Here is a 22,609-nt window from a genome sequence, read left to right as displayed (position 1 = left end):
TCAGACTGCAGGTTTACTTGTGGTTCCTAGAGTATAGAATGAGAGCAGAGCATACAGCTTTCAGACCCCTCTTCTATGGAACCAGCTCCCAGCTTGGATTTGGGAGGCAGACACTATCTCTATTTTTAATATTAGGCTTAAAATGTTCCTTTTCAATAAAGCATATTAATTAGGGCTGGATCAGATAAACTCTGAACGAGGGATAATAAATCACATTTAGGCAAATGCTGTTGTGATTTGGCACTTTATAAATAAAACCAAATGGAACTAAAATGGTTGCACAATTGAGAAAGGTGAACTATTGTATAAAGAAACCATAAACATGTGAGAAGACATCTAAAAATAAATGTTCACAGGTAGAAACAACAGCCAGTCAGTTTTATCTGAAATATTTCAATTCAGCACATCAAAATCTTTTAGCAGTTGGGCACTGTGTCTTCAGTGATGCTATTTTCTGAAAAACTGTTGAATAGTGTTATTAGCAATAAGAACTCAGTTTCTACTCCAGTCTTCTATGGATGTCCTCTCTGTCTCAGTTTGGGCCTTGAGAAAACTCAAAGCTAGTATTTTCACATGTCACATCGAGTCATATGCTGGACTCCAGGCAACATCGAGATTTCTCTTTGAAAACAAAGAGCTTTCCAAAATCTGTTATGCGTAATCATAAACTACACAATGCAATCATCTCAATTCTCCTGAAAATGATCCAAGGTGTAAAAATCTGTATTTATTTGTTACAAAAGTGGAACAACTGTGCACAGTTCAAGTAGGAGTAGACTGCAGACACAAATCAATCAAAAAGTACAACAGGCTTTTTTGGTCATTAATTAGAAAGGCAACAAGTCATTTGTTTTGTGGAAATCAACTTTAGTTCTAACTGAAAATGTTCTCTAATAGTGTTTGGGGGCATTCAGAGCAGAAAGGCCCACACTAACTTTCAACATGTAGAACATATAACACAATATTAATAAGGAAGAAAATGAATCATTAACATTCATTCATTAGTAGAGATCTCACGAGTCGGTCCGCATCTTGCGGATCAAACTGTTGTTTTACCCAACCAGTGGTGTAGACTTCTGTTAAAGCTCCAGTGATGTCTGCTAACTTATGAGGAGCGCTGAAGCTGCCTCTCTGATACAAGCCACAGCCTTCTGGATGTCTTCCTCTGTTTGTTCAATGGTGACCACCACTCTGATACTGGAGACACACAGGTGGAGCAGTGAGACACACTGAGACTGTGTAAAGGTAATGTTATTTACACAAATTATTTCAATCAAATGTTTGAATGCTTCAAACAAAATCACCCTCAAATGAAACTTTAACCCATCAAATAATAAAGCACGTACAACCCCAACGGGTCGTGGCAGATGGCTACCCCACGCTAAACCTGGTCCACCACCAAAAAAGCTATGGACCATTGAGATACAAATGTATTACAGTACTAAACAACATTAAACCCCATGACAGAACTCATAATGTGCCAGGTGCATAGAAACGTAGGGTCTTTTACCTGGGAGGTGGAAGAAAGCGCTCCTCTTTTTCCAGATACCGAGCTAGGGTCAGAGCCACGTGTCTTTCCATACACTATGACAGAAATCATGGAAACTCGATGAGAAACTAAACATATTTTTATACAGTATTCCATCACGTGATCGATGGGAACGCGAAAGTGAATTATAAGAATGGTCTGGGCATAAGACAATACAGATACTAAAAACACTGTGTACTACTGATCAAATGATGAAAGCACTATGCAGTCGCATCCTATTACTATGTAGTTCCAGTCTTAACCATATACCATACTATTCACGCAAGTGCTTACTGGGTTCATATTATGCGGAGCAATAAAACCAGCTTTTCTGTCAAGCTATTGGCAATCTACAAAACCATTGAAGAGTGTGAAATAATAATAATAATAATAATAATAATAACAACAATAACAATAATAAACATGATAATAATAAACATGGTATGGCAGTACTGAAAAAAGCAAAATAAGTAAACAGGTTGAATTTGTTAAATTTCTCTTTCCTCTTTTAGTGACTACCCCTGATCATGTGGTCCACAGGTACAAGTGTATTATGAAAACATACCAGAAAGCCCAGAGTCTGTCGCAGAAACAACAAAGTAACCAGTGTGAACAAGACAAGCCTAACACATACCAGCATCACTGTTGGCTTTTTAAAAAAACAAAACAAAACTATATTTGTAAAGTTATGGTACTATCTTGCTGTCATCTAAAATAATATGTGCCAATAACATGTCCATACTTTTTCGTTTTGATGGGGACACACCTTAAACTTAACCCCATTGGGGATTAAGTGCAAGAAGGTAGTTACAGTGAATCGTTTCATTGTTTCTTGTGTATTTGTGCCTTAGTGGAGGGTTTTACAGTGAAAATTGTTTTATTGTTTTCTGCAACAACCTGACTTGTTGTCTGCAAAATGCACACAAGTACAGGGTACTTGCGCCTTATTCACAGGTCATGTTATTGGATTTCATCTTGACTTTGACACTCTCAGTCTGAAGTTATATATGAAATCCCACAACGGTCTCCAAAAACTTTAAATAACAGTTTCAGTGTGCGTCTGATGGAATCATCTGGTACTGTTAGACTTACATAATCGACAACTGAACGGAGCTGCTTCATGTCAGATTCCCTGGAGCCAGAACTTCTCTCTAGCTCCAAGTGAAGAGCTGGGGCCACTGGAACTCCAGCTAACTTTAGACCTGGTGTTCTGTTTCACATAGAAAATAAAGCAAACATATACCAAAACACAATTTATTATGGACACTGTAAAGGAAGACAAAGCCAGAGTATAATTTGAATGTAAGCCAATGTGTTTCCTCTATGTGTGAAAGGCTGTAGGGTCTGGGGATGCAAATAATGATGCTGAATCAGAAAACTGATGTGGAGGGACACCTCCCCCACCCACAGAAGGAAAAAAAGAAATCACCATAAACACAAACATACTCTTGTAAAGCGTTGTAGACATGTTTGCACTTGTCTCTGAGGACTCGAAAAACATCTGCAAAACAGAAGAAAAAAAATTACAAAAATTCTAATAAAACATGCTTCCTAATCAGTAAGAAGTAGAAATGGAATGCTCAATCTCCAAGAACAGGTTATCAGCTGAGATAATGTATTTTTCTGGAGCTGGAGTGGATGAGAACAGATTGTGTACCTGGGTCCTCCTCCATGATGTTGAGAGCCTCGATAGCAGCAGCAGCCAGCATGGGAGGCAGAGAGGCAGAGAAACAGTAGCCTTGACCCGAGAGACGCTACAAAATACATTAAAAAAAATTTAAAAAAAGTTTTACTAAATCATATCTTCATGATTAACGCGCTAAAATTGATCACCTTAAAAATACCCATTGATTAATGGAATAACAAACCAGCAGTTCTGGCCCATATCAGTATAATCTCAGCTTACGTTTCCCCAGATTCACTTCACTCAGCTAGGTGTAATGACTGAGGTCTGAGTTTACAGTTAGGCCTAGAAACTGTTGGCACCTTATTAAATGTGTCTTTAAACATTTCCCAAAAGATCTGAGAACACATCCACAATGAAAGTAGTTTACTTTTGTTTCATATTAAAAGAATTTAGATACCATCCAGGAAAAGTACAGAGCATTATGCAATAATAATTATGCACTCATTATAAATGTTCATAAAATTCGACCAATTGAGATGGAATGAGAGGAGAGACACCATCCTGTTCTCGGTGCTCGCTTCAAAAGCCTGCATCTCTACTTCACCTATTAAGACAGCAAAGCTTCATAATAGAAGAGTTCTGGTGCTTAACCGGCCTTCTTGTAGTCCAGACTTTTCACCAATTAAAAACATTTCGCAAAGTCACAGCAACTGGTCTCCTCAGTTCACAGACATTTGTGGCGCTGCTACACAGTAGGGGTGATGTGGGCCGCGAGTTTGAGACCCCTACTCTATATCGATTAAAATATGGGTCAATGAGATTTGCAAATCATTGCATTCTGTTTTTATTTAAATTGTACTTTAGTGTAAAATGTAATTAGGCTTGTAAATAAGTGAAACGTTACAAAAAAGCAACAGATATATACTAGATATAATGATTTGTCAAGCATGGGATTAATCACTAATCTTGACAACGACATGTAAAAATGCTGGCTGATTATCTGATGATGCATTACAAGACAGACTCCCAACACGGCTGTTACAGTACCTGGTGGTCGATGACAAAGGAGCGGCCGCAGCAGAAACCTCCGATGGAAGCCAGAGCATTTTCCATGTTAGCACTTATCAGGTCAATGTCATCTATCTGCAAGAAACAGTTTTTTTTATTTTGCTAAGATAGATTTAAAATGAAGCAATCAAAGTGAAATTTAATAACAAACTGTCTATTAATTTAAGTATTATTATTAAGTATTCTACACATTTTATTTTTGCATCCTTGTGAAATAAAACTATACACCACTCAAAACTGTCACTAGCTGTCTTTTGCAATGTGAAGTTTATTATTAGTCCCTCTGCAAAATACAAGACTGTAGAGGATGGATTTAAAGTTTTTGTTATATTTTAACAAGTCAATTCTGAGCAACTGATGCATCTATTGATCTATCTGTCGTGATTCACTCCCCTTTCTTACCACTAAAATGAAAGTTTGAGACTTTTATCTTTAATAGCTTTTGAGACATTCATGTTTAAACATTGCCTCAGATTTCAATGTGGGAGGAAACTGCCTGAAAGTAGGCTGACAGAGCATTTTTCAAAAATGCTCTGTCAACCGCACACACACGCACGCACACACCAGATACTTGGACCACAACATTTTTATGGCAATCAGAAAATGGTTGAGCAGAAGGCCCACATTAGATTCACTAATCTAAATGAAGCAGGCTATCATTAGACCTAGCCAAACATCTACAGGCCTACTAAAGAAAGTTCAGAAACTTTAAGCGTGGCTGTAACCGACTGGTACACCACGGTACGCCAAAGTGCTAGAAGACAGCTAAAATAGATGGCTGCATAACTTTTCCCTTTGCAAGTAAAACCCCTTCATAACATACAGCCAAGTCAAGAATACTGGCGAAGAAGAGGTCCACATAAATGAGGAGACACACATTTCTGTCTTTTCTCTTTTTCATTAGTGCAAATCACTAGTCTGCTAACCTGCTAAAGATTCAGATACTGCCATTAACAAAAATGAGTCCTAAAGGATTGTGCATTTGTGCAAGAAGCTCAATGTAATGGTAAATCTTACAAAGCTTTACAGCAAATAAAATTCAGCATTTGATCATGTCCATAGATTCCAGACGTTACATAGCCATTGTCTGCAAAGAAACCTTCTATTTATATTTCAATCACTTTTATTTATTTGATTGCATCAGCTGACCTAGACTAGTTTGACTATGGTAAAGCTACCAAGAGAGAAAGATAGTAACACATTTTGAATCAGCTGTTAAACTATTTACTGCCAGTATTAAGTATTTTTGCATTTCAAGCTAAACTACTCACATTGACCCCAAAGTGTTCTGTGACTCCTCGGCCATGGTCTCCCAAAACACCAAATGACATGCTCTCCTCAAGAAAGATCCGCACCTTGTATTTGTACTTGAGTTTTACCTGGAAGTTAGAAAAACATAAAAAACAAAACATAAAGTCAATAAATGGCAAAAAGTATCTATGTGTACACTATCTGGTATAATCAAGAATCAAGCGAGTGGTGAACGATGTTAAGCCATAATATTTGCCTGTGCTTTGGTGAGGTTTTTAACCTTTTTTTCTGCAAAACAAACAAAATTAAATTGGAAACAAAATTGTTTTCCATTTACCAGTTCAGGCAGAGGACAGATATCTGCAGTGTTGATGTAGAGCCCCTCCACTACAATGAACTTCCGGGTCACTCGAGCTTTGCGAGGATTCTGCAAGAGAAACATTCTTATTTGGAGATTTTTTAAAAACCCAATGAAAATAGAGAGAATATGGAAGCATTTAACATCCTGTACCACCTGTAACACCATTACAGCACATTTGTGACACTTGAGTTTCTCAAACGGTCCTAACCTTCAGGTCCTCTAGCTCCTGCTCCTTAAGCAACCTCTCCAAGTCCTCCATGTCATTGTGTTTGAAGTACTTGATTAAGCTGCGGGATGCCTGAAGACCTTTTTGTATAGCGAAACAGGCTGCTTCATCTCTGAACAGAAAATAACAGAGAAAACATTAAACTATGGAACCAAAATATCACACACTTGGAGTCAGTCAGACTTACACATTTGCAGGCAGGTAAATCAGTCTGTGCAAACAAAATCTGACTGACAATCACTTCATCCAGTCCATCAACATGTCTATGAAACCCCACCCCTACAAGACTCCTCAAACAATTCTTAATAGTAATTACTGCCTTTCAGTATTATCAGTTTATCTTTAATAACAGGTTACATATTACAGGCTTTTAATGTGGTTAAACCATTACTTAAAAAGCTCTTACATAATCCAGCTTAGTCAAATATAGATCAATTTCACAGACCAAAACCTAGTGAAGCTTAATAATCGTCTTATGGCTTCTGGCAGTGGCCTGAAAACGGCTTGTCCTGTTACACCTCATTCAACCGTTGATCACAGCAGTTTACAGAGACTAGCAAAACACTGTGCTGTTGTCTGACAGATTAAAATTTGTACATTTAAAGAAGAAGTCTCCTTCACATACAGAAGTTAGTCTTGGAGTTCCACAGAAAACTTTATGTTAGACATGCTTTTCTTAGGCAATTTATTTAAAAAACAATTTACACATTTCTGTTGCTGTACAGATGATACCCAGTTATTATCATCTAAAATGTGATCCAAAAGTTTTGAGCAGCCCATGATTTGAATGATTTGACTTTTTTTTTTAAATTATTTTGTTTGATCATATTGGTTCCTCAAAAAGCCCATCCTCGACCTGGCGGTAATTATTCATTTTTTCATCTAAAAACACTCCTCTTTTATTGATTGATCAGTTACATCTAGCTCTGGCTCATGTTTACGTGTAACTAGTTTCTGGGGATGGTATTACACTGACCTCCAGTAACACTTTGAGGAGTCTTAGGGGCGTTTTCTTGTCTAGGATGTGTTCTTCCATATTCACATTAAACTAGTATGTAGGAGACTGCTCTAACACCTCTATTTAAAGCTTTCATTTGAATCACAATGTCACAGTAAGGGTACTAACATGGACTAGAAAGACACCTTAGACATGTTTCCTATTTTAGTTTCTTTTTGAGTCCCTGTTAAATCCAGAACTTAAAATGGTAAATGGCCTGTATTTATATAGCGCTTTACTAGTCCCTAAGGACCCCAAAGCGCTTTACATATCCAGTCATCCACCCATTCACACACACATTCACTCACTGGTGATGGCAAGCTACATTGCAGCCGCAGCCACCCTGGGGCGCACTGACAGAGGCGAGGCTGCCGGACACTGGCGGCCACCAGTAGGCAACGGGTGAAGTGTCTTGCCCAAGACACAACAACCGAGACTGTCCAAGCTGGGGCTTGAACCGGCAACCTTCCGATTACAAGGCGAACTCCCAACTCTTGAGCCACGATCGCCCCATCTCTGAAAATCTCTGTCCTCACAAAGGCCACATAAAATAAACAAAACTAAAGCTAACTGAAGATTGGTTTAATTGAGTGAGGGGTGTTATATTGGTTTAATATTGGTATAAATATTATGAGAAACAACACTCACACAAAGATGATGTCACCCCTCTTGGAGTAGGCAGGTATTGCACTAGCAATAGTCGCAAAGCCATATGAATAAAGAATGGCCTCTTCAGTCTTCATGAATTTGGAGAGACGACTTTCCAGCTCCAGGTGAACATCTGGGGGCAGGGAAACAACATTAGTTACTAATTGGTTACATTTTTTAGATGTCACTTACCATTACCTTTAGTATTTCTGAGTTTTTAGTGGATGTGGTTTAATCAGAGGTGAAAAACTACTGCACTTTGAAAGAAAGACTGTCAAGACACCAAACAACAGTATGATTTTAAATATTTGTGCTTGACTGAGAAAAGTCTCAGTTCATCACTTAGCATTAGATACATTCACTTGCTTATCCCTTGACAGCTTAACAAGGCTCATTAAAAAATATGATAGGGCTGTCTATCCCATTTATCATGGCAGAAAGACTTAAGGGTAATGACAAAATTATAATACCAAGAGAAAATCTGAGAAACTGCAAACTCCAGTGAACTTAATAAGATATACTTGGATATATAGTTGCGCGAGTGACTCTAAAACTATGGTTTGCTCTGAACAGTGAATGTTTCTTGGTGTGTGAAAGAAGTTGCCGCGGTGATGGAAAGTAAATGTCCATACTAAGGTAGAATGAGTATGACTATTGGTATTTGCTTTACTACTGAGGTTTCACTAATTCATTTGAATTAACTTGTTGCATGATCTGATGATTGAGTCATTAGGTCTTTTTCCAAAATTATCCTCCTTGTATTATCCCCAGACGGCTGGAATTTCGATTGCAAATCAACAGCTAACATATAAATGCTTAAGCTAACATAACGTAACTAATGTCATGCCCTGTAGTAATTAGGCTACTCAGCAGCCATCCTAATATTTCGGTTTTTGTTGTTTCAAAAAAATATAATGTTAAAATCTCAAATAAATAGTCTGACACCAATATGTCACAGATTTAAAAACGATCTTCAGTTTTCGTGTTTGCAACATCTTCTGAAAACCTGACCTCTGACTTTAAGGTCGATCCAATCTAAGACTTCTAAGAAATGGTGTCAGTTTAAAAATCCAACAAAAGCGAGTGGCCATGCCGCTCAGTCGTTTAAGGCTGAGCTATAACTGCAGAAAAGAAGTTGTCCTATAGTTAACCCTTGAGGTAAGCCACATTTCTGTATAAATGGGTTTGATTTCTCTGACAACACATCGTTTTACGTCAGCGATATTCATTCAAACCAAGAAAAGAATAAATTAAGGGTATATTTAGGAAATAATTAGATTATCAAAGAGTTTAATTACTTTTCTTGCAAGTGTAGCTTAACATCAAATGGTGGAATGTTAATAGAAGATAAAAGTACCCCATCAGCCTTTTACAGCTGAGGGGTGAAAAGCTGAACTCACCAAAGGTCCCATAGAAGCCTCTTGGACCACAAGTGCCCACACCATATTTCTTCAGTGATGCCAAAGCCTTTTGCTGTAATGAAAAATGAGCTTATAATTCTAAAATTAGAACAAATTCAAGTTTTAATAAAACTCATTGACTGAGGCATACTGTCAATGTCATGGTAAATGGTAAATGGACTGGTTCTTATATTCATTCATACTCCGATGGATGCATCGGAGAGCAATTTGGGGTTAGTATATTGCCCAAGGATATTTGGCATGCAGACTAGGGGAAGCCAGGAATCGGACCACCAACCTTCCGATCAGTAGATGACCTGCTCTACCACCTGAGCTACAGCCACCCCAATGGCTGTGTTTGTGCATAATTCAAAGAATTATTGTTGCTAGCAATAATACAACTTAATAGTTGCTTCTGATAAAAACTGCACTGCCCACTGGGCAAGTCATTCACTGGGCACACCTAGCTGTGTGTGTGGCTGTATTAAATGAGGGATTTTCCCTTCAAAACATAAATGTTGCCTAGATAAAGATTTAGGTATAACAGTAAATGGATAATTTAGCACATTAGAGGAAGAACATATCGTACTGAAATTACAAGGTTGCCTTTAAATAATAAATACTGACCTTAACCCGCTCATTATCAAGGAGACCCAGGAAGTTGAATGATGCAAAGTTTATGCAGTCTTTTCCATTGATTGTGATTTTGTGGCTGGGAGGGCTGTAACAAAAATTTTTGCATTTGAATCTTTATTTTATCATCTTACATACTCAAGGCACAAATCTGATATTTACAAAAATCTGATATTTTCATTTTCATCCAAGCTGTCAAGATGTAATTTAAGTTCAGATTGATTTTTTTTTCCTTTTACTTTTTCTCGAGTATATGAAAAATATTATCATTTAGTTTGAGATCAAGTAAGTGACTCAGTCATTTACAAGTATTCAATTTTTGCCTGAATAAGCCCTTGGCCTGCTTTTGTGAAGGTAATTTAGCTGAATCTCAAATGCTACAGCCTTCGTATTATCCTGCTACTATCAGCAGACACACAGCAGTTTTAGATATTATATAGCAAAGACTAACCCGGGCTTCCTGTTCTCGAGCATAAGCAGTGGTTTACACTTTGTTTTAAATCTTCATTCATTATAGTGACTTTTGATTATAGACTTTGGAAAAGATATGCTCTCTACATCGAGTATACTATTTGAATAGATAGTGTCATGTTTTTTCTTAACCAAGGAAAGACTTCTCCAGTGATGCTCTTCATCTTCTGTGGTCTTTTAGACATTTCCGTCTGTCTGAGCTTGACCAGCTTCCTTGTTTGTATGAATGTGCTAGATAACTGATTTGGCCACTTTAAATTTTTGGATATCTACCTGATAGATTTATTTGGGGTTTTCAGCTTAGGCATCTCTTGATACAACTGCCTATTACTTACAATTGTTCCTTACTTCCCTACCTGTTTTTATTGTCTTTTTGATATAGCCCTGTTGAAATCTTGTACCATTTCTGATGGGTATGTTTAGCAACTTAATTTTAGGTTCTTACCCTTGCATAAGCTTTGGACTGCATATTCAAAGCACCTATGATCACCATGTGTGGAAAGGCAAAAAGATAAAAACTATCGTTGTTCAACTGCTTGTGGAGATCCCTAGCAGATTACCCATAATTATATTAAAGAACTTTTTTTTTTCTTAAGAGTATCAATGAAAAATCTTTAAAAGTAATTAGGGAGAGACGTTTCTCAAGATCCCAGAGCAACTGCCAAGACACTACTGAATCACTTAGCCAAGTCAAAAATTGTAGTCTTAAAAAAGGCAATCACTTGAACCCTGAACATAAATGAACTGCAGATCAAGAAAACCCCTGCTTCTGCAGAAGAAACATCTTCAAGCTAGACTGACACATGCTAAAGATAACCTGGAGAAAGGTTAATCACACTGGAAGTACATCCTTTGGTCAGATGACTAAGGTCCTTTCCAGAAGACCATAAAAGAGTTTGAGAGATTTGCCAAAAAACAATGGGATGTGATTGCTTAGTAGATAAGTGCAGGACTGCTTGAAAACAAAACAAAACTGTCACTAGGCTGTCATCCAGCTAAAAAGAAACAAAATTAACTATTAGCATTTTGGGTGGGATAATTCTGTTGGCAAATTAATGTAAGCATGCAAACTGAAATTAGTATATTTAGAAAAGTCATGCTAATCCTGGTTCAGAGGGAAAAAACCTAATAATACTATTTTCACAGGGGGGCTAATATTTCTTTTGTCATCTGACTCTTATAGACATTTAAATTTAGTGAATACATAAAACCTGTAAATAAAGCAGTGAGGTAACAGAGTGTTTACCCTGTGACAACATCATAGTTGAGGGTGGGATAGTCTTTGGAAACGGGAGGAACTAGCGCCTCTGGCTGCCATTCCTCAATCAGTTCCTCCTTTTCCTGTAATGTAGAATCATGTGAGAGGAGTTTGGTAACAAAAAATAACACTGTTTGATTTTCACCGCACGGTTTACCTTCTCTGTCAGTTTATACGTCTCATGAAGTTTGTAGGTCTTAGAGAACAGAAGCCTAATTATCCACAGTATGAGGATCCCCTCCAAAATAAGGTGGTAAGCAGGAGCCTGAGGGGAAAAAAAAATACTTGTTTTTGAAACATGCTCCAAAAAAATGCATTTTTACATAGGAAAGAATTAAAATAAGTGGAAACATTTCAGAAACATTGCAAATGCCTGAATGAAATTTAAATGCAACATAAACAACTAAGCTGTAGAGAACTTAATACATCCATCGGATAGCTGTATAAAATCCCACAAAAAGCACGTACCTAGCCAAGAAATGGGCCTTTTCAAACATTTACAAATGAATGGGTTGCTCTAACGAGATTACTGAATTGAGCATGGTACTGTAATGTCTGTGAAAGTTCTCAGTCATCCAGGTCATCGTAGTCAAATGAGCTTGCAAAGAAAAGCATCTGGACTTCTTTAAGTTGCTTGAAGACGTTTCACCTCTCGTCCGAGAAGCTTCTTCAGTTCTAAGGTCAAATGGTCCATGGTCCATTTGACCTTAGAACTGAAGAAGCTTCTCGGAATTAAGTAGCAATTAAGGTCGCATTGCCACAAGTGTACAAAAAGCAAGTACCTCGCCAAGAAATGGGCCTTTTCAAACATTTACAAAAGAATGGGTTGCTCTAATGAGATTACTGAATTTGAGCATGGTACTGTAATATGATGTAGCAATTAAGTTTGTGAAATTTCTTGCCTCTGAGATATTCCATAATTAATTGTAATCGGTATTAGTGCAGAGTAGTAATGTTTATAAACCAAAGAAATTTAGCTGTGACGCTGCAGACCATGTAAAGTTCTAGAGCGGTAGTGTTACGTGCTAAGGCACACCACTTGTAAAAGTTGAGCATTCCAAACCTCCTCTTAGCACATGGACTGTGCATCATTCATGGCATGTATTTCCACGGCCAAGCACCTCTTATAAATGTAGTTGGCCCAATACTTTTTGATGTAGTAAAACAGGACATGTAAGGGGTAAGTGTAACAGAGTACGATGCTGACCAGGAGGATGAGGAAGAAGAGGAAGATAACTGAAATGGCAGTAAAAACAAGTTCAGCACTGTTGAACACTCATGTCTTCAACCCAATCATGCTGGCTGCACCACCATGTGCAAGGTTACAAAAATTAAGAGGAACACAATCAGCTAAAACAACAGTGAGGTCCAAAGCATACTGCTGCATTTTTTACTAGGGCTTCAACAAATAAAATAACTCAATTATAAAAAATCCTCAACACAAATGTTTTAATCCAATGCTTCGTTTAATACATGGCACTGTAGTGTGCAGTTGTTACCATGTAAACGTGAGCTTTTCACCCATGTTTGTGACTAAAAATAGACTTGCAATAGGAACATATCTAAGAACAAGCATGTGAATAAGTAGTATGAAGACATTAAGCCTACGCAGCCCCCAATTTTTCAACGAAAAGACTTATAACACAACAGCAGCAGTGATAAAGTCAGGAAGAGTGAAATAAAACGTTTTTCTAGTGTTCAAAACAGCAGTGCTGCTCCTGTAATTGCCATTGAAACCTTTACTGGGAAAGGGTAGTGGTCCTTAATGAAAGCACCTGATCAACAAACTCTGACATGAAGAAAAGTGAAATTTGTAGCTTCTCCATCCACCACTGTTTGCTTTATACAGCGAGAAGCTACAGTAAAGCTGCAGAAATTATATTAAAATATGCAGATGAACTGTTAACTTAGTCTGACACATGTTTAAATTAGGCAGCCTGTTGAAGGCTGATGGCAGCCTTTCTATCGCAGTGATAACTGCAGCAAGCAGGGGGGAGTCAGTTGACAGTTGACAGTTGAAATGTCCCAAAATTAATGTCTTATGTTGGACACTGAATTATTATTAACATTCTTTATTAACCTCATACACCATCATAACAGAAAAATAAAGATATGAAGATGTGACAAACTGAGGATGAGGATACTTGCATGTCCAAGTCAACATTTTTCTAACTGCCTAGATTGGGAATCTAGAGCCTAACTGACATAAAGAAAGAAAGAGGCAACAATTCACAAATACAGCCAATTTAAAATCAACAATTAATGTAGCTTGCATGAATGGACCGATTCTTATATACTGCTTTTCTACTCTCTCTGAGCACTCAAAGTGCTTTATACAACATGCCACACTCACCCATTCACACAAGCACTTTCTTTTATGCTTTAAGTTCTTTCTATCTATAAGCATTCACACACTCAAAGTAACTTGGGGTTAATATTTGCCCAAGGATACTTGGCATGCAGACTGGGGCAACCTTCTGATTAGTAAGTGACCTGCTCTACCTCCTGAACTACAGCCACCCCACAGGACCATGCAAACTTCTGCAGAAAGGCCACAGCTGGCTCTCTTATTCAAATCCAGAGCCTTCCTCTGAAGTGATAGCACTAACCACTGTTCTACTTGTCATTGCTTAAAAAATGTAACATGGACACGTGTGAATAGTTGAAGAGATCTCAAAGATAAAGTATGCTCCTACTTCATTCCATCATGACGGTGCCCTACGAAATGACGGAAGAGACGCCCTCTACACACACAACTAGCCGATCACTCTGATAAGTTTCCCCGATTACTAACCAAAAACATGTGAAGGAAATAATAACAACAATAATAATATTAATAATAATAAAACAGCCAATCATAGCACTGATAAACAAAAGCTACAACACCTCCAAAAGTTGATTCTGTTCATTTGGACGTAGCGTTTTGTGAACAGAATCAACTTTTGGAGATTTACTTACCTGGATGATTTAGCGTGCATCAAGACGTTAAAAAGCTACAACGGTTAGCCTAACATCATCAGCATAATTTGAAGCGCTTATCGTAGCAGCTCTATCGTACTATGTGCATTTAGAAACTTAACTCCAGCGCTGTAGCTCACCTAATGTGTAAGTAGTAGCTAGCTACTACATACTTCCTTGATGAGTTACCTCTTCGCTGAACAGCTACGGGCTGAGCCTTTCATCGGGTCGTGACCGAGAACTTTACAGTTAACAACCTGGGACAAATTTAACAGCACCAACGTATAGCCAAGCATAAGAAAAATCGAGTAAACGTCAGGGAATAATTCGGCCCAACAACTGAGGAAAAGAAACACTTACCTCATAAAACGCCTGGACCATTTCCACCAACACCCATTGCTGTCCGGTCGCCATGTTTGACTTCCTAAAACGTCACTCGCAATCATGCCACACCCCTATTACGTCACCCACCACTGCTATGACTTTATTTTTATATTTCTTAAAAAATAATAATAATAAAATAAAATAATTAAACCGCCCACGTATAATTGCACAGCTTTTTATTATAATAAAAATAAAAAATAAAAACTCTTACTCTATGCAATACTGTACTAAATGCCACTTTAAATCTTGTACTGCTCTAAAAATTTGCACTGCTGCTCACTCTTGCCACTTTATCTCATGTGCAATCACGTTGTCCGACCCCACCTCAATACATGAATATTGAGGTAAGGTGGTCCATTAATACATTTCTATTTTCTTTTATTTCTTGGAACTGTAATTTTAGTGTTATATTGCATTATAATTTTAACTTGCAGTGCTATATTGTACTATGCTGCTGAGAGACTTGTCTTCTGCTCGTCTAACACATTTCATTGCAATGTTGACCCTGTGCTAACTTGCTTATGACAAATATAGCTGAAAACTGAAAATATCAAAAAGGTGATTGAATGATTAAATTTAATTAAAATGAATAACTACATAAAGCATTAGTGTGATTAATGAATTTAATACTCGAAACTGACTGACTGTACTGAAACAAATTATCAAAGAACAAAAGTAAAGTTTAGTAAATGCTGGTTTCTACAAGCAGTGCTTTGGCACAGGATTTGAAAAACAAAAACATTCCAACAAACTAAATTTGGGTCAGAAACTTGGGTCAGATTTGTTTTAGTCCAGACGCAGTAATGACACACAATATTATCTCTCTGTGATTGATTGTAGATACAAATTCATGCAAAATGGCTCATGGCTAACAAAGTGTCCTTTATTTAGCCCAACAATTTTCTGTGGCAAAATACAAAGAAAACATACAAAGAGAAACTGCAGCATTATCAGAATGCACCATCAGAAGAACATCTCATGCGTGAAAGACGCCAGCGAAAAATAGTTTTATTACAGGTGCTAGAGGTCTGCCTGAACTGACAGGAACAGGGGTGCCTCAAAATATTTACACCAGAAAGTGCTGCATAATCAGTCAACCAATCAAAATGCTTGGCCAAGAACTCACCAACTTCAAGCTTCAAAAACCAACTGTGTGGAGCTGTGACATCTGGTGGAGCGCTTTGTTTTGCCACCAGTGCAGGCAGAGCCTTTTGGGGCACTCTTTTAAGACCGTGCAAAAACTAGCAAGTTAAACTAACTGTTGTAGTGGGCAAAGGAAGGAAATAGGATGACACTCAAATTTCAGTTGGTTCCAGATCACTGTCTTGAAAACTGAAAAGTTGATTTTTTTTTTTTCCATTTGTGTTTAATTTGAGCTTTTCTAGAGTCTGTCCTAATGACTTCTGTAGTCAATCAATAAAGGATAATCACACATCTTCTATTAAGAATTAAAAGTCAATCATTTACACTAAGGATAATTACAATAAAAATGGTCAATAAAAGAATAAAGGTTTTTCAGAGCCAGCTAAATAAACAGCATTCACACTTTGCATTTCCATATGAACATCATTAAATCAACGTGAAATAATTAAAAATTGAATTTTCAACCAACCCTGTACTAGATTTACCTCAAATGTCTAAATGATTTTAAAGGTCACCCAATCATTGCTTAATCAGTCAGGGGAGAAAGCCTATATTTAATTCAGAAACAGGACTTCAGTCTAAAACAAGATTTAGACATTTGCTTATATTTTACAATCAAATCTCATTTTTATAATAAATACTACTGCTTATATCAGCTCTAGAGTTACAGAGAGCTATAAACTTTATGCTGAAATTGATCTTGAACTGTACAAAAGTTAAAATGTCTGTTTTGAAATGCAAAAACTGTTTGGTTAGCATAGTACTGTAATTCTTCATATTAATAAAACAATACCTTGCCATCTGGCTGCATGGCAAACTTAAAGTGCATTATAACACATAATTATCTAAGCTCATAAATGCTGTGTCTGAAATTGTAAGATGCTGATTTGTTTTGCAGAAAAAAAAAATCTTTTTTTGTACATGAATAAGAAAGTATTGTGAAAGTGGTTATCCTGCCTTTAACTGAGTATTTTATTTATTGGTAGGTAGTGCATTCCACTTTCAAGCCTTTAGATGCAGCGTGTCACTTTACCTTTGGTTTAATCACAGAAATTATTATTTATTTATTTATAATGTAAAAATATAAGTGTGATGGAGGTTCAGGGGGTAGTGCCAGGGAGGCTGGCAGGCCAGCTGAGATCAATTCGTTAATCACTCTCTCCCTATTTCAGTGATACTGGGACTTGGAGGTGGCAACAACTGGGAAGCTGCTGGGACAGCAAAGTGAAAGGCACAGTTGTACATAAACACACACAACATGCAACGCTGAGTTTCTCGGGTAATTCAGGTGTTTACAATAATTTTTAATTTATAAAGCTATAATATCATTTTTCATTGGTATTTGATTTAAGCTGTGCCTACATTTATTGTATGCATCCTGGGTAACTGAGAATGAGGTTCTGTCTTAGTGCATCTTCCTAGGTTTTGATTGAGTAAAATGATGGCAGTGAAGCTGCTGAATTATGATACTCTAAAATTAATGAAAGCAACATTATATTTAGACTTGAGACTGGAAATAAGACAGCTGAGCAAGACTTATTTCTAGAACAGAAGCATACAAGAAATGTGGACAGACAATAACTACACAGGCTCAGCTTCAGCTTCTGCACGAGCCTATTTCGAAACTGCATTGGGAGATTAAGGTAGATTAGTTTAGATCAATACAGCAGTACCAAATCCCTCACCTAAACATACATACAGATTGTTTAGCGCAGCACACCATGCTGCTCAATGAGAACTTATGGAAAGAAACAACAAATTATCTAATTCACTGACTCACTGAGTTGTAGGCAACATAATTGTTGTAGGCAACAATTATGCTACAGACTCAAACTTGTAGCAAAGTAAAACATCACTCTATGAATAACTTCCAGCATTTACAAATCTCACTTACCATATCAATAATTTCTGTTGATTTCATTTTCTGATAGTACTTTTTAATTGCCAAGTATTTTGAATAATGCAACTTGTTCTTTGGGTCATTTAATTAATTCCTCAACTTACCCAGATTAGCAAGTAGTTAATTTATACCGGTATAAAAAGGAGACTAGTAGAGAGTGATGCATAACTGTACAAATAACAATCAGCTACATTTAGCTATTACATATAACAAATATTTCTTTTTCTAATTTTTTCCAATTTTCCAGCTGGTTTGGAAGAAAGTAAAGAAGCAGATAGTTGGCCTTGCTTCTGCACTAAATTGGGTGCAGATCTGTTCTATCTCCTTTTGGTGTCTTCAACATTGGTCTATCTCCTGCTGGTTAAGCTGTGTCTAGTACCGTTTCATTGGTTAGAGTACACTCAGTTTTAGAGACCTGACTGCTTTGGGCACCACAGTGCATAGCTATCTGCGTTTAAGCAGAACAGAAAGTAGAGGAGTCCTGGAAGGTTGAAGTATCAGGATGAAGTTCTGTTATAGCCTACCTCTATGTGTTTCTCAAGCCACATCTCTGCTAACTGCACAGCTGATGCAAATGCACTTGCTCTTGACCCAAGACACATTTTATATTGCTTCTGTTCAAGGCTTGAATTGCAATTGATAGGATGATAAACGTGGACAATTCCTGGTTCTTGACTGCGTAAAACCTTTAAACCAGAATTAATAACCTTGGTGTAGAAGTCTACATCTTCCAACCCCCAGCCTAGGATGGATGTATCAAAACCTCCAGCTTTTAGTAAATCGCTCTTAAAAACACAGGTGGTTCCAAAGCCATAATCACGCCAAAAGCCACTTTTCTTGGTGAGCACAAAGTTGTTTTCACTTGGGGCTTTTTCACCGTACACAATCTTAGGGCTGTATTGGCTAAAGATAACAGGAAAATAGACCTGTCTCCCTTGAATAGCATTATCTCTGCAGCGCTGCAGAGCCTCACCACTAAAGATTAGATCAACATCGCAGAGGAACAGTAAAGTGTCATTATCAAGCTGTGACGAACCCAGCTCTAGAGCCAGCCCTCGTGAAAAATTTCCTGTCATGGGGATTACAGACATATCAGCTTTAGGATACTTTCTCTTATAGTCCATTATTAAATGAATATGCTTTTTTATATTCTTATTGTTTACATTGTCCACCAAAATGATGCAGAGCTGAACATTTTGTTTAGGTATCAAACACACTTTCTCAAAGTTCTCCATAAACCGAATAAAAGTGCCATAGCGACCAGACAGTGGGACGAGAATGCTGATCTTTTTCTGGCTTTGCTCCCACATTTCTCTTGTTGACTCATAGAACTGGAAAGGTGACAAGAACTTCAGAGAGTTGGATAGGAATGACAGGGATTGGGATTCAGAGTTGATGGCAGCCATAAGTTCTGAAACATTTAGATCTTCAGCTTCACTAAAGAAAGGTCGGCTGAAGGACTGTTGAAGGTAAGCATGCCGCCTCACAGGCAGAGTTATTTTACGTCCCTTGTGTTTTTTGTACAGAAGCAACAAGTCTAAGACGTATTCTGCACCATGTATTGGATCCACCCTGTAGTAGCCATACTGAATCTCTTTAAAGTCAATTACATGGCCACGTGTCTTTGAATTTTCATTAATCATTTCCATGACCTCTAGTATAATATTGTCTTCAAGGGCAGTCCGAAGCAATTTTCCAAGGCTTTGCCTAGCCATCTTGTTTTCAATGGCAGAATAAATATGTTGGCCTGTCAGGAAATCCCACTCAGTGACATCATTTCTCTCACTGGGCACATAGCGCATGTAGGAAGGTGGAGACCCCAGCTGTTGGTCCTCCCACAGTATTTCTGTATCACTAAGATAACTCATATGTAGGCCTTCACGATGGAGTAGGATTGTGCGGTAACGGAGCCTTGAGATCTCACAGCTAAGCATGTAGTTGTGGAGCCGGTACTGGTAAGCAGGACTTTTGTTGGGATGGAGCGTAATGGCATTGTGGATCTTGCGACTGTGAAGTTCTTCAATGAAGCCTTTTTTGTTGTGTTCATAGTTTTCATAGAACAGTTGCTGCATCTACGGAAAGAATTTAAAAGTAATAAGAGTATGGATGTCCAAGCATCAATACACACAACATTGTTGACTAAAGCTGGATGATATATATCATTAGCAATTCAAATTTGTTAAACAACAAGACAATTATTTTTCTTTCACAAAACAAAATACATTCCATATCCTAATTGCTTGCTGGCCTTGGTATCTGGGGATTGGTCTGCCAGCGTCTCCGTCCTGGCTGCCACCCAGCACACATTGCACCTGACGGCTATGGTGCCTCATGCGGGAAGCGGGCCTCCGGAAGGGGGGCCTATGTCCCTTTTTCAGGCTGGGCCCAGCTGGGCCCCATGGACTAAAGCCTGGCCCTCGGGCACCCTCTTCGGTCCCAATCTCTAGTGCGGGGATCCAGCAACCCTATCCCGGGCAGGATGAACAGTTCCCTCAATCTTCTGCACATAGGGGTTTTTGAATTGCTCTTTGTCTGGTCCCTCAACCAGAACTAATTTGCCATAGGAGACCCTACCAGGGCAACACAGCCCCTGTTATCCTTGGGACACACAAACCCCTCCACTATGATAAGGTACCATTTCACAGAGGGACAGTACAGTTGGGTGACCTCCAAGAAAATATCAATTAATATCTGTGATATCTGTGAATATATAGGAAAAAACTGACTGGAAAGATCACTCACAGATTTTAGAAGTCTGACAAAAAAGAAATAATCCAATATGCTAAGAACAGGGGTGGATCTACATGGGGGTGTGAGGGGCACACTGCCCCTCTGCTGTAGAGGCCGCCACAACTTTTATGTCTTTAAAATACTTGTAAAAACTAATAGTCTAAACCTACCTACTCAAAAAATGTCTTTGTTTTCTTAGAAGAATGATATAGCAAATAGTTTTAAAGTGTTTTTGTGGATATTTTGTTGACTCCATGTACATATAGGGGATTTTCACATACCCCACTGAAGAAGTGTGTGCCACTCTGCCTACACCTCTGCCCGTCCTTTGCCTCCCCATGTGAAGTTTTCTCGATCTGCCACATGCTAACGATCTGAAACACAATCTCTCACACATACACACACGCAGATTCAAGTCTTACCTCATAAGACCATACACACTGTGTGCCTCCAAAGCGTCGTACACAACGCCCTACTTCCACATCCTCATGGGTGGTGTACATCTCCCTTAGACAGGTACTGATGTGAGGGACCATCCTGCGTAACACCTCTCTACTAAAGATCATCCCAGGACCTCCCATGCAAAAGTTTTCTCCGGGTTCTAGAGCCAGTCGTCCTAATTCTTCAGCTGTGCCCAGCCCTGTCTGGCCAAGGTAATGGGGCTGACTGCTGTTGAGTGACCGCAAGAACAATTCCAGCTTCCCACCTAGCAGAAAGTGAGTTGTAAGAAATAACTGTTATCAAAAATGGTAAAATGTATGTATTCTAGACATGTGTATGTGTGCATGCTTAAGTCTTTATCTTACTTATCTCTCAAGATAAAGACTCAAAGTATGTAAGCATGTAACCCACTGTTTGTTTTTTTTTATTAAAACACTCTTTTTACACTTTGTAGCTGGATGAAAAATATTAACATCTTAGCAACTTGTACAATCATAGCTTTGGTTGCCTAAAATGAGACAACATTAATTTATCTCAGTAATGTCAAAGAGATGTTGTTTTCACTAAAGCCACACAATATTGCATAATGCATAGCATGTTACATTTTACTGTGACAAATAAACAAACTGCACTGGCATCAAATTCACTCCCAAAATAAGCACCTCTTATATAAACATCATCATCTGCCCGCATGAACCACTCGTATTTATCCAGGTAATGGTCATGGATGTACTTTAGCATCATGAATGATTTCTTCTGTGGTGGATAGGAATCATCAACACCTGCCAGTGAAACCACAGGGAGGGGAGCAGGCGCGTGGACGGTCCCAGACCCAGCGCTCGAGAAGAACTCCACCTTCCCGGGTATAGAAGCCGCCCATGTCTCATACGCAGCCTGTGCTCGAGACGTCAGGTATTTTTTGGCTGTCATCACGCCAACATAAATGAAACGCTTTGGTTTGCTTTGGGTTCTGCCTAAATATCCACTGCTGTTCTTCGTACTGAATAACCTGTTCTCCTGCGCACTGTCCAGATCTTTGACTGACACGGACTTCCCGTGGATGTCAGCACCTATAGCAACGGCGGAGTCACTGTAGTACAAACACATGGCAGATCTTTTCCTTTTACTTTCCAGAACCTGAGGTAAAATGAGCCAAGAGGACGCTGTGAATCCGAGAAAGACGCCGAAGATCACGGTCGTCCACGATCTTCTGGACTTAACAGCCATTTTCGTATCCTACGAAGAGTACAGTTCTGCGGTTAACGGGGACCAAATGTATGATTGCTGACGCTGTAAGGGTGGTGCTAATCTGTGAAGCATGCTATCCCTATGGAGCACGAAGTTTCCGTTTTAGTAGCATAAGTCACGGAGCGGGACATGTTAGCCTGTCCAAAGCCGTCCCAGGACGTCTGTACTGAATATTTGTAGTTTAGTTTCTTTGGGGGTTAAATGATTTTGTCCTCATCTGGGACCGCTATCTTGTCGCCCGTCAACAAAAACAAATCGACTTCCAGTCGTATTTCCTTTTCAGAATAAAAGCAAATGTCCATAAACTTGCAGCAATAGTTTTCTTGTTTGTTTGTTT

General features: G+C 38.4%; 2 protein-coding genes across 3 annotated transcripts; both read right to left on the bottom strand.

Moving 5' to 3' along the window:
• Positions 1-707: 707 nt before the first annotated feature.
• On the bottom strand, positions 708-14,856 carry sptlc1 (serine palmitoyltransferase, long chain base subunit 1). Its single transcript, XM_087844037.1, has 15 exons — positions 14,787-14,856; positions 11,626-11,733; positions 11,457-11,551; positions 9,734-9,827; positions 9,107-9,179; positions 7,707-7,839; positions 6,044-6,173; positions 5,812-5,901; positions 5,495-5,602; positions 4,203-4,298; positions 3,186-3,282; positions 2,975-3,029; positions 2,621-2,738; positions 1,511-1,584; positions 708-1,197 (listed from the first exon to the last, which is right to left on the bottom strand). Exons 1-15 carry the CDS (start codon positions 14,838-14,840, stop codon positions 1,101-1,103), a joined length of 1,422 nt encoding a protein of 473 aa, XP_087700163.1. The 5' UTR covers positions 14,841-14,856; the 3' UTR covers positions 708-1,100.
• A 734-nt stretch (positions 14,857-15,590) lies between these two features.
• Positions 15,591-22,397, bottom strand: LOC102784264 (chondroitin sulfate synthase 3-like). 2 transcript variants are annotated; one of them, XM_006797379.3, is made up of 3 exons: positions 21,687-22,397; positions 21,006-21,289; positions 15,591-19,925 (listed from the first exon to the last, which is right to left on the bottom strand). In XM_006797379.3, the coding sequence occupies exons 1-3, from the start codon at positions 22,249-22,251 to the stop codon at positions 18,351-18,353; spliced, it is 2,424 nt and encodes an 807-aa protein (XP_006797442.2). In that variant the 5' UTR covers positions 22,252-22,397; the 3' UTR covers positions 15,591-18,350. The 2 variants fall into 2 exon arrangements, with proteins under 2 accessions (XP_006797442.2, XP_006797443.2); XM_006797380.3 differs by having other exon boundaries at positions 21,807-22,397.
• Positions 22,398-22,609: the final 212 nt, after the last annotated feature.

This window comes from Neolamprologus brichardi, chromosome 7 (genome assembly GCF_056152115.1).
Source record: "Neolamprologus brichardi isolate AB-2024 chromosome 7, ASM5615211v1, whole genome shotgun sequence".
In the NCBI taxonomy this organism is placed as follows: Eukaryota; Metazoa; Chordata; class Actinopteri; order Cichliformes; family Cichlidae; genus Neolamprologus; species Neolamprologus brichardi.
This window is presented reverse-complemented; position numbering and strand designations above follow the sequence as displayed.

Coding starts and splice junctions, on each gene's coding strand:
- sptlc1 (XM_087844037.1), bottom strand. CDS start 14,840: ATGGCGACCGGACAGCAATGGGTGTTGGTGGAAATGGTCCAGGCGTTT. Junction 6,174..7,706: donor AGGGGTGACATCATCTTTGT/GTGAGTGTTGTT, acceptor TTTTCTGTTCAG/AGATGAAGCAGCCTGTTTCG. Junction 5,902..6,043: donor AGGAGCTAGAGGACCTGAAG/GTTAGGACCGTT, acceptor TTTCTCTTGCAG/AATCCTCGCAAAGCTCGAGT.
- LOC102784264 (XM_006797379.3), bottom strand. CDS start 22,251: ATGGCTGTTAAGTCCAGAAGATCGTGGACGACCGTGATCTTCGGCGTC. Junction 21,290..21,686: donor TGATGATGTTTATATAAGAG/GTGCTTATTTTG, acceptor ACTTTCTGCTAG/GTGGGAAGCTGGAATTGTTC. Junction 19,926..21,005: donor AGTGTGTATGGTCTTATGAG/GTAAGACTTGAA, acceptor TTCTTTCCGTAG/ATGCAGCAACTGTTCTATGA.